The sequence below is a fragment of the Sinohyriopsis cumingii genome, chromosome 7 (assembly GCF_028554795.1).
Source record: "Sinohyriopsis cumingii isolate HCF-2022 chromosome 7, ASM2855479v2, whole genome shotgun sequence".
Lineage (NCBI taxonomy): Eukaryota > Metazoa > Mollusca > Bivalvia > Unionida > Unionidae > Sinohyriopsis > Sinohyriopsis cumingii.
This window is the reverse complement of record NC_142967.1, coordinates 30,342,581-30,355,184: the sequence shown is the minus strand read 5'-3', so window position 1 is coordinate 30,355,184 and position 12,604 is coordinate 30,342,581. Positions and strand designations below refer to the sequence as shown.

Below are 12,604 nucleotides of genomic sequence, written 5' to 3'. Positions count from 1 at the left end.
ACAATTTTAAACAACTGGATAAATCAATTTTGACTGAATTTCACATGAAGCATTTAAAAATAAAACAAATTCACAAACTATACTAATTTCTCTAATAAAATGGATACTGTTACCAAATTTGAAAATTACTTTTCTTGTGTAAATCATGTGAGGAATATTGGTCAAATCTTGCAGGACATCATAAGACCCATCAGGTGTTTTTGTTTTTCTTTAAAATGGTGCTGTTGAATATCACTGTGATGCTGCATCCATGCACTCTCAGACCACTCAGTTTTATCCATGCAAATATTTTTTCTTCTTGAGAGTTGTTTTACTAAATTTACTAAATTTTACAAGAGACATTTTGGCATAAGTACCCTTAAGCTTGGTAGTGATGATACCAGTCAAGTTAGAATTTTTTGCCCAAATTAACATGACATGCATTGGCAGCATTTGACAGGCAATCTCTTGAGATCAGTCGGTCAGATTTGTTCCGATGATGCCAACCTGCCAACAAATATGGACACCAATACTACAGATATACAGGAAGTAAATGAATTTTCTCTGACATGAATTTACATTGTAAACTGCATTGATGAGGAATATTTTGCGATTTTGGGTTCATGAGACCTGTATAAAATCATGTACAATTAGGTTTTCAAATAAACGTCTTCTACACAACCATCTTTATATCAGGACAGTAAGAGTCTTATAACACTAATAATTATAATAAGGTCACTTTGACTGAGAGAAACAAAATGGTTTCTGGACCAGAACGCTAAGTTCTGCATCTCAAACATGGATCAGAATTTGAGGAAAGCTTGCACCTTGTGTAAGGAAGTCTGTCAATTTCAAGATTAGAAGGTTAAAGGTCATGGACTATTTGACTGCAAGAAGAAAAACGGTTTCCACAGAATAACATTAGTTCCACATCACAATTTGGGATAATTAAACGAAAGATTAATGTTATAGGGTCTGAAAAAAGAAAAATGGTTTCAGCTTAAATGGCTTCTCTCAATTTATCATGACCAAAAAATTTTGACCATCTATATGTACATGTATTATTACAGAAAAAGAGATTTAAATGACAAAAATTACCTAAAATTTCCCCCAGAAGACATATAATTTAAAACTTAGTAAGGTAGACATAAGTCCATTAAAATGCAAAATATGAACTTTCAAAACATTCATTGAAAGAAATTAGTGGGATGCAAAGTCATGAGAGGTCATCACCATTAGGCATGGTGGAAGAGACCTAAGTGATCATATCTGAATCATTATGTTTCAAAACACAACTAGGAAATATCATATTGCTTACTTAATTACTCTATAAATAGTAAATAGTATAAATTTTGTATCTGTATTGCTTAGATATAAACCAAAGTGCAAAACATCCCACCTAGCATAGTCAAATCTACACACTGTTCCCCCTCCCCCCTTCTTGGCAACAGTTAATATATCTGAATATGTGTTTAATATCCCACTGAAAGTCACTCTTTGGTTTACAGAAGGTATTAATTGTGCTCATCATCCACAAATATAACCATATGATTGCATTTATAGTAAAGTTAATTGCACTTGCATTCAGATTCATGTTTATTTATGTCATTTACTTGTACAATACTTTATCTTATTATTATAGGGGCCAGTGGTGGCCACAGCGGTGGAAGTGAAGATGATGCTGGTCAAAGCCACAAGCCAGTGGACTGGCAATCCTCATCAGACAGTGGTGGTACCAGTATTAATGTTGGGTTGATCAAAGTTTCTGTTGTTAAAGGGGAACTTGCAGAACAGAGGGTAGGCAGCATGATGGTATTTGAACAGTATTCCAATCTGAATATTTTTTGTTACATTTTTATTTCCTTATCTTTGTACAAGATTACATTATGGTATGTCCATGTGTGCTTGTGTGTGTATATATATATATCTATCTATTCTGCACATGGAGTCTGTTCATTCTACGTTGTTCCTTCTGGGAATGAGCAGATTATTAAGTGGGTTATATATAAGTCTCAGAACTGTCAATAGATTCTGCCAGTTTTCAGTGCACTTAAATTCCTGATTAAACCATGATATTATAAGAGCATTCTTCACACTTAGAATGAATTGATTTTTGTGGATATCTGTTTTTATAGTTTTACAAAAGCTTCCATTCTTATGAGTGTTTAAATGTGTGGATTAGGAATTATATCTGTGTAGGGCTGAATTGCACATCAGCACAGTACTAGCACATCAAACAAACGGAAAGGCAAAAATAGATTATGTAAGTAATCTAATGTTTGCTAGATCATGAAATTCATAGTTTGTACCAACCACAAAATCCACAAGAATCGGTACCCCATGAAAATTTGTATCCAATGAAAAATGATACCCACTGAGAAATAACGTATTCACATTGTGTTTGCTGGTGAATGAGAGGATTAATGAAACGATGGATCAGTATTGATAAGAACATGAATAGATTCATGGATTATTGGGAAGTAAGAAACATAAATTGTTTAAAGTAATGGTGTTTTTAATTACATCTAGGTGGATGTAATTGTTAATTCAACCAGTCAGAAATTGGACCTCAACACGGGGTTTATTTCAAAGACAATCCTGAAATACGGAGGCGACAGTATTCAGAGAGAGTGTCTACAACAGTATCCCAATGGGATCAAGCCTGGACAAGTTGTTGTCACAAGTGGAGGCAACCTTAGGTGTAAAAATGTCTATCATGGCTGCTTACAGACGTATGATGGTAGCCAGGGGAACTCCATAGGGGTAACGAGTTTGAAATTTTGAGCAAAACACTGTTTCTCCCAAATATGTCTTTATGAATGGTTACCAGATAAAACCAATATTCTTTTGAAATCTAGTTTAATACATGAAATGTTTGACATTTGTCTGCAAATAGAAATGCTTTTTGTAAAGCAATCTTCATAGTCTTTAAATATAAAATGATAATTTTTATATTATTCTGTTGCCTACTTTTTTGTCCTTTTATCATAGCATTATGTCTTTAGGTTTTGTACTAGTTAAGATTCTATACCTGGTCTTGAACTTTATTTAACACTTTTTACCTTAGATGTAAATGTTCTTCTAGATTTTGTTAGGTTCTAATTAAGGCAATTAAATTATTAGTTCGTCTGCCTCTTTGGCTCTGTGAGATGTGAGCAGCAAATTTGGTGTTGCTGTTCTTCCAGCATGGATTGCCGATTATTCATCATGCATTGTCCTGCAACATTTGCTATTTTTTACTAAAAGAAATATTTTAATGACCAGCCTAAACCAAATTTAACTGAAAGAAGTGTAATATTCTGGCATCATGATCTTTTCAATTAGTGTAAATAATGTCATCAAATATGGATACCACTACTGAAAATAGAAAACTTACAAATGATTACCTTATTTGCTGGCCTATAAGTTGATACTTTTTGATCAGGAAGTCTAGCCTTGTATTAAACTCAGAATTAACATATATGGATTATGTCATTCACATCACATTATCATTTAGCATGTAATTTTGAATGTAAATTTTTTTCTTGTCTTCTTCAAAGTATGAAAAATAAGGTGTAAAAAATAATCATCATTTTAGGAAACAGGTCATATTACAAAACAATATAGGATATGACACTGAGAAGGAATTTAAAATATTTACATTGTTGCTATTAAATTCGTGTGCATCAGATGTAACTGTGCTAAGGCAGTATGCACTAGTAATGCATGTTGTTTAGATTTAATTACATATATGTGTATTCGAATACACAAGTCCAAAAATGAAGATCCACAACAAAGATACGTGTTCCATGACATTTTCCTACATGCACCTTGTGATCAAATTAAAATATGCCTGGATATGAGAGAGATTTCATCCCTTCTTCATGCTATTTTATACTTTACAACTCTTGTTTAGCTGAAACATTTGTCAACGAGAGAAAACCATAATAAAATAGTAAATGGAAACTATAAAAATGTATACCATACTCCTTCAGTTTCAAAGATATATAATTTATATTTAAAGATTCACAATATTATATCCATATAAGACTTCATTTAGGTATAATCCCAAGAATGACCATTTAGCATGCTGTATATTTTCTTTGCAAGTACAACCTCTCATTCCTAACAAGTAAGATTTCCCTTCATTTGTATGTACACTTCTTGCAGTTAGGCAGCATTTGGTTTTGATCTTTGCTCATGGTAGTTGTTACTTTGAATTGCTCTGACACTTCTGTTGGTAAGAACAATAGGTGTCAGTGGTTGAGAAAATTACACCTGTCATTAAATGGTACCATATTCACAATATCCTATAGGTAGCCACATTTCCTTATTTGTAGCCTCACTAATTTGAACTTGTCTTCTGAATCTTGCCCTCAAATGGGTGTGAACTAGAATGACCTGGCCAAAGCTGTAGCATATTTAATTAGCATATAAATAACACTGCGAAGCCGTATGGTTCTTGGATATCATAATTACAACTAGTAGGAATTATTTATTCACAGATATTAATTGATATGGTTTATAGTATTGCCTTTATGCATGAGTAAGATCACAGTCATCTGGTAACTGAACAATACAGATTACAATTGTCCTGAAACCTCTCTCTATCTTCTGAATGGCATTCTGGAAAAGGCATGCTAGCATCAGTAATGCAATTTGTCAATTGCTGGTAATCTGGAATAACATACAGTGATACATTTAATAATCGTGACACTTGAAGTTGCTAGTGAAAATATTTCTGTCTGTAAGAAAACCAATTATGGTCACAATTACTAGATTAGAAAAAAATTTCAATGACTTCATCATCAAAACTACTTTTCTGAATTGAACTTGACAAATTTATATAAATAAATCAGTAAATATCTAATCAGCTATAGTTTCCTTTCCTAATCAACTATAGTTTCCTTTCCTAATCAACTATAGTTTCCTTTCCCCTCAGCAGAATGGACCTCATTTAACCAAGAGCATCTTTACATTAAGTCCTTTAAAATTGCTTATCTAATATAAAATATTACTGCTGTTACAAACTTTGTTATATGAATTTTTCTAATTTTTTTGTTTGTATGTTCAAAATTGGACAAGTTGTAAGAAGCTGTCTTTAGCGAAACAATATATCAACCTTATTTACCTGTGAGGGTACAGCCTTATTCTAAAAGCTCATTCAACAATTCACAAAATCACAAGTTGAGAACAATTCTGCTGTGTTTCTATTTATGTTTCTTCATATCACTTTTAAGTTTATTGTTTAATCTGCCAAAGAAGTTTGTTTCAAAGTTTTTCAAGAAATGGAGAAGCTTGTATATGGTTGAAATAATGAATGATGATCTATTTCACTGTCAAGGCTACAATAAACCATTTCGTAGGGACAGAGAGACGGCAGGGGGGGTCTTGTTGTATACATTAGGGAAGATGTAAATGTAAAAAGGCGACTTGACTTGGAGTCACATGAAATTGAGAGTATCTGGGTGGAAATCTTTCAAAATAATGCAAAATCTTTCCTAGCTGGTTTCATTTATAGACCACCTTCCTCCAAAGCATTTTGGAATGATAACTTTTTGAAACAAATAGAAAATGTTCTAGCACAGGAGAAAGAAACATATATACTCGGAGATATAAATAAGGACCTTCTCAATACTCAAATAAGGAACAACTGGATGGAATTTATTGAATCATTAGGCCTAGACCAGCTGGTAAATGAGCCTACAAGGGTAACAGAAAAATCAAGCACTCTTATTGATCACATTTATACTAACCTACCAGACAATGTGGCTTGTGTTAATGTACCGAATGTTGGTCTTAGTGACCACTATCCTACTTTTTTGACAAGAAAGGTTAAATGCAAGAAAAATAAGAAAAATACACATAAAACGATCACTTACAGATCGTTCAAAACTTTTAATGAAGAACAATTTCTCAATGACCTATATAAAGTTCCATGGAGTATGATCCAAAATTTGGATGACATAGATGAAGCCATGAGGGTGTGGACTGACTTGTTTATGGATGTAGTATCTAAGCATGCACCACTGAAAGTACATCGAGTAAAGACTGATATTCAACCTAATTGGCTTACTACTGAAATCCTAGATGCTATGAAAACACGAGACAAATTCAAGGCTATGGAAAACCATGCACAATATAAAGTATGGAGAAATAAAATAACAAGTATGATCAAAAAAGCTAAAAAAACTTATTATCAATCATTGCTTGAAAACAAAAAGAGCAACACAAACTCCATTTGGAAAGTCTTCAATGAACTCACTGGAGGAATGCACATAAAACAGACAAATAAAATTCACTCACTTCTGGTAAATGACACCATAGTCACTGATGAAACTGACATTGCAAATGTTTTCAATGATTTTTTCATCAACATTACCACAAAGTTAAAAGAGCCATTGATAGAAAACAACTTTAATGAACTGAAAAAGTTCTGCAGCAGTAAAATCTCAAAGGAGCTATGTTTCTCTATCCCACCAGTGTCAAAAAACTTTGTTAAAAAATGTCTCAGTGAACTTGATACCAAGAAAGCTACAGGACTTGATCAGATTGGTCCACGACTCATTAAATCTTCTGCCTTTGCTAATGTAGATCGCATAACATTCATAATTAATTTAAGTATTGCAACCTCATCTGTCCCCAAAATATGGAAAACTGCAAAAGTAACTCCTATTCACAAATCTGGTTCTAAGGATGATGCTGATAACTACCGACCAATTTCAATACTACCAAACTTGTCAAAATTGATTGAAAAACATGTCCATGACTCATTCATGTCATATTTAACCAAACACTTGCTGTTACACCCTAATCAATCAGGCTTTAGACAGAACCATTCCTGTGAGACTGCCTTGATCTCCCTAACTGATAAATGGCTTCAAGCACTTGGCCAAGGTAGAATAATAGGAACTGTATTTGTAGATTTCAGGAAAGCTTTTGACATGGTGGATCATGAAATCCTTTTGAAGAAACTGAAAATCTACCAGTGTGATGAAAGAACAATTAGATGATTTACTTCGTACTTAAATGAGAGAACACAACATGTTTACATAAATAACGTTCTGTCTGAACCTGAAACAATTAGATATGGAGTACCACAAGGCTCAATTCTAGGTCCACTACTATTCATTTTATTTATTAATGACCTACCACTTTTACTAAGAGACTCAATAACATCTACAGATCTCTATGCAGATGACACAACATTGTCAGACATCCAAAACACAAAGCATGAGCTCGAAATTTCTTTACAGAATGCCCTAAACAAACTGGAAAACTGGTGCACATGTAATGGCATGGTGGTAAATACTGGTAAAACTAAAATATTACTTATCTCAACACGGCAAAGAAGGACAAATCTTGATAGTGATGAACTATGTCTGACATGGAAGGATACAAATCTGCAAATAGTCTGTCATGATAGGCTACTTGGTGTTCTGGTAGATAATAACCTATCATGGACTGAACATATCAAACATACCAGTAAAAAAGTCAATTCAAGTTTATGGCTTCTCAGTAGGATAAGACATTTTCTCCCTGAAAGGCACAGGAAACTATTTTATAACAGTTACATACAACCCTATTTGGACTACTGTAGTACAGTATGGGGTAATTCAAATGATAAAAACATAGCAAAGCTGGCATATCTTCAAAAAAGAGCATTTGGGCTAATATCAATCCAGAAAGAAAGCAAGGAAAGTTTAGCTGGTAGGTTAAAAATATTACCTATTAAAGACCGAATCTGTTTGAGAAAAGCCAAATTAATGTACAGGATATCTCAGAATAGTGCTCCTGAATATTTACAATCACTATTCCAGTATAGGCTACCTGGTAATACTCCCCACCTACGATCCATGTCAACCAAACAGTATAAAATTCCCAAACCAAATAAGGAGTTATTTTAAAAAAGTTTCCAATACTCTGGAACTCTGCTCTCGAATAGTATTCCAGCTGAGATTAGAAATGCCCACTCTATTTCCTTCTTCCAAACCCAATATATCCAGTGGCTTCAGAGATGCAGCTTAAATAAATGAATTCCTTTGTATGATGACCTCAAGGTAGATTAGTTTTTAGCTAATTGTGTTACCCTCTTTAAATAAGGTCATTATTATTATTATTATTATTATTATTAATAAAAAGTAACTGTCAGTAAAGTAACTCTTTTCATGGAAACACGCAAAGAGATGACGGCTGAAGTGAGACATATAATTGTTGAAAGTTGAAGATCTGACTTTTTGCTAGAAAATGATTATTAAATAACTTTCTCAAAAGATAATCTTTACTTATCTGATCTACAAAATGCCTTAATAAACGATAAGAGCTGCTACTCATACTTTTTGTCAACATTCTTTTAAGCTGTTAACATATAGAATGAGGTAAATAAGTGCTGAAGATAACAAAATCTGAGCTATTACAAGAAGAATAAAATTATTTCTACCAAAGAGAATTTTAAAATGCATATGTTATATGTTATATAGGGTAATTATTTTCTAAAATTAACATCAAAGTTGATCCTCAACACTACTGATTTCAAGATAAAATTTGCTTTAGCTGTAGTATGAAATAAGGTGAATGTAAATTGTTTATACTTATGAAGATCAGTAATGTTGGAATAATTTTATCGCTTTTGCTAATTGAATGATACTACAGTTTGATTGTTGTGACAGAACTAAAATACCCTCATTGGCATGTGTTTGTTGGCAAATCAGTATCAGTTATAATAGTTTTACCCCTACCCTCGTCTCCCTTCCTCTCTTTAAACATTGCTGAAAGTTGATGTGAATTTGTCGCTACTGATCAGATTTTATGATTATAATTGAAGTATGCACAATATATTCATGTGAAATGACACATGGTATAGTATATAAATTATTGTAGCTAAGATGTTGTAAAATTTTTTGGTTTCAGTTGATGAAGACTTTTATCATAAATTGCCTTGTAAAAGCAGATAAGAATGGCTTACAGTCCATGGCCTTTCCAGCCCTTGGGACTGGAAACCTTGGATTTCCAGCTGATGAAGTTGGGAATCAAATGATGGAATGCATTAAGGCTTTTGGAAAGGCAATACCGACCACAAGTCTGAAAGACATTTCCTTGGTGGTGTACCCTTCAGATCTAAACTCTCTCAAGGTTTGTCATCATATTTACTGCATTATGTCATAGTGATTATAGATGTGTATAAATTTTATGTTTCATGATGTGTTATTAGTCCATGTTATTAGACTATATTCCCTTTGTTTTTCTTTTTCTCTTTTTCATTTTTACTTCTAGACATGATACAGTTGTGTTAATTTCTAATTATTACTGTCATGATTAAGCCATAATTTGAATTTTTTTAGCAATATCAAGTCTTTGAATTAAAAGTTGCGAATTGTAAATGTTCCTTGATTTAATGAACTAGCACAGTCCTGAGGGCAATTAAAGTTAATGCTGTACATACAGAACAATCTTTCATTGGGTGTAAACAAACTTAAACATGTATGGTGGATAGAGCTGTCATTGTTTGCATCAAGCATTGATATCATAAGAGGTTTTTACACTCTTGGATGGATATCATGATGAGTGAGAACAATGCATATTAATGAAGTGGTTATGCATCTGATTGAGCATATCAACACTCTAGTGATTACTTCTGATCAGAGTTTGATCAAACATTTAAAAAAGTCATATCATCAAGATGTTGGAATAGTTTTTGATCATATTGATGCATAGTATTGTGTGTGGTTGTTACAGCTCAGAAGAGTGAACTTGAATTGGATTGAACTTAAACATAACAATCTGTAACATGTGTAAGAAGTGAGATTTGTGCATACTGATGAGATGAATTTGCATCTGATTATCATCTCAGTATAGACATGTCTGATTGGCTGAGCTTATCATCTCTCTAAATACTATTATTACAACTCTATGGTCTTCAAATAAGTAATAGAAAAGAGTGAGAAGCAACAAGCTTTGTAAAATAATACAAATATTTTATTTTCTGGAATAAAAAGTGCAAATGTTAAAAAAGGAACTTACTGTATTGCGAATAAAATCCCAAATAATCCTAGAATTACCAAAATAAGTCATGATTAATGTTCTGAATAAACTTTAGTGGAAATCCAAATTAAATCCAATGCTAGAAGTGTTAATGTTCCTATGGTAGCTTGTGTAGTGGTGATGTACTAACAGCTTTTTGTTATATCACAATAATACAATCCAAGAATATATCCTTATTTGAAATGTCACTATAAATTCAAGTCTCTGTTTCCAAGAATGTTAATTTTCATGAGCACTTTGGCAGCCTCCCATTCTCCATGCATCAGACATGTCCCAGCCATTGAAGGCAGCGTTTGCTCAGCAGGGAGTACATGCTAGGGGTAATTGCATGCTGCAGGATCTTTCTGTGGGACCGGTCTTGCCAGCTGATTTTCAGGATGCGTTTTTTTTAGGTACTGTTTATGGAAGGAGTTGCTGGCACTCTTGTCTCACGTAGGTATTCCATGTCTCACTTCCATATAGAAGGGTGCTGAGAACGCAGGACCTAGAGCCTTCTTGATGCCACTGTACATACCTTGGATGTTTACAGACTTGGCACTTTGCTGGATTCCTTCACACAGTTGTTGCCAATACTCGTTCACACACTGTCTAGTGTTGCGTTGGGTGTTGCTTCAGGCACTTCTGAAAGCAGCAAGCGTCTGTTCATTTGGGCATTTTTTGTAAGCTTTGAAGGCTTTTCATTTGTCTTCGATTACTGGTTCCATCCTTGATAGGTGTGCATTGATAGGTGTCCTGGCTGGGCTTTAACTTCTTGCCAAACATGGACATGGCTGTGCTGTAGATGGCATCCTTCATGGCGTTCCACTTGGCTGTGGCATCGTACTTTGGCAGGTCCTGGAGAGTTTGGTCCAGGGTGGACGCATACTCCTCCACCTTGGAGGGGTCCAACATCTGCGCAGTGTTTATGCGAGGGCATCCTTTTGATTTGAGCGGTGTATTGTTTGTGGCTGTTGGCGCACCCTGCTGCTCACGAGGGCGTGGTTAGAGTCACAATCTGCACTGTGGTAGGTTCTGGTGGAGAGGATGCTGTTCAGGGCAGAGCACCTGGTGATGACCAAGTCGAGCTGGTGCCAGCGATGAGACCTGGGGTACTTCCATGGCACTTTGTGTTGTGGCTTACACTTGAAAAAGGTGTTTGTGATGCACAGGTCATGGTAGGTGCACAGCTCCAGCACTTTCTGACCGTTTTGGTTGGTCTTTCCAGTGCCATAATGTCCAAGGCAGGTAGGCCAAGACTCGTGGTCCGTACCTACTCTGGCATTAAAGTCGCCGAGGAGGAATAGTGGTTTGTCTTTGAGGCATCGTTTGATCTTTTCGTCCAGTTGCCCATAGAACTGATCCTTTGTGTCATCTGAAGACATGAGGGTGGGGGTGTAGACACTGAGGATGTTGACAGGACCTGCAGCAGTGGTGAGGCAGATGGACAAGAGACGCTCAGTGCTCCCTGTGGGAGGCTCAACCGAGGCCAGGAAGTTGTTTTTGAAGCCCACTTTGTGCTGGCAGGGATCCTCAGGTTTTCAACTCTTCCAGAAGAAGGTGTAGTTTTCCTCTCTGAGGGAGCCGCTAGAGGCGAGCCTGGTTTCCTGGAGGGCAGCTATGCTGATATTTAGTCTGGTGAGTTCTCTCTCGATGAAGGCCATCTTATTGGTGTTGTCCACCTCCCTGAGGTCTTCCGAGATACCTGTGCACATGGTGTGCATGTTCCAGCTTGCAAATTGAAGAACTGGAGTCTTCTTTATTGGTTTCTTATTTCTATTGTCTGGTGTAGAGTTACCATCTGCTTGTCATGCTGAGCAACACACTGAGCTCCAGACACCCACTGGAGCAGGCAGACAATGGTGGGTCAACACCTTACTGACTGGAGGCTGCCCGGGTTGAGGTGGGCGGTAGCCGGCCAGTGGGACACGATGATCCCTCCCACCATCAAAGCTGACCCGTGCTCCCACCATCGAAGCTGACCCATGGTGCCACTTCCCTATGCCAATCGGGTGGGACTTATAACCCGTAAACTGTCAGCTTCCATGTTGTTTCCTCACTCAGTAGCATGACTGGAATGACCTCTCCATGGTGCAAGCCTGGGCATGGAGTATGGAGATTTTGGGCTGCCCAGATGTCAGGATCCCCCTCTATTCCTTGCTGGTGGGTTCCAAAGGAATGCTAAGCATGACATTTGACACCACTTCAGATGCAGGAGCTGCCGGAATGTAGTCATAGTTGATACCGAGATGCCTTAGGGGCTGCACTCTGGATTTTCTGTCTGGGTTTACTCCTGTAGCCTTTCTTTCTCCCGAAGATATCTACAAGGCAGCAGAGCCATCATCCAGTGGCTGGGACTTGGTGGGTTTGGAATCAGAGTTTCCTTCACCTAGATGAACTGCCTGGCAAGGCTAATGAGCTCCATCTGCCTTGGTTTGGAGTCAGAGTTTTCCTTCTCTTAGACTGGCTGCCTGCCTAGGTTAACAAGCCGATTCTGCCCACCCAGTTATGCCACTGAGTACTTGTTCGCGCCACACAGCAGGCTCTGTTGAAACAGGGTCCATGTGTGAAGTTGCTGCTGTGGACACAATAATGTAGGAGAGGCCACATGCAAGTCACCTCATGCCTA

General features: G+C 36.2%; 1 protein-coding gene across 2 annotated transcripts in view; it reads left to right on the top strand.

Annotated features, from left to right (window-relative positions):
• Positions 1–12,604, top strand: part of LOC149794962 (protein mono-ADP-ribosyltransferase PARP14-like) — a 156,499-nt gene that overhangs the window by 42,551 nt on the left and 101,344 nt on the right. For both annotated transcript variants that reach the window (XM_089964622.1, XM_089964621.1), the window contains exons 9-11: positions 1,622–1,776; positions 2,509–2,742; positions 8,869–9,090. In XM_089964622.1, the coding sequence (XP_089820748.1) occupies positions 1,622–1,776; positions 2,509–2,742; positions 8,869–9,090 (611 nt within the window). The remainder of the gene's footprint in view (positions 1–1,621; positions 1,777–2,508; positions 2,743–8,868; positions 9,091–12,604) is intronic.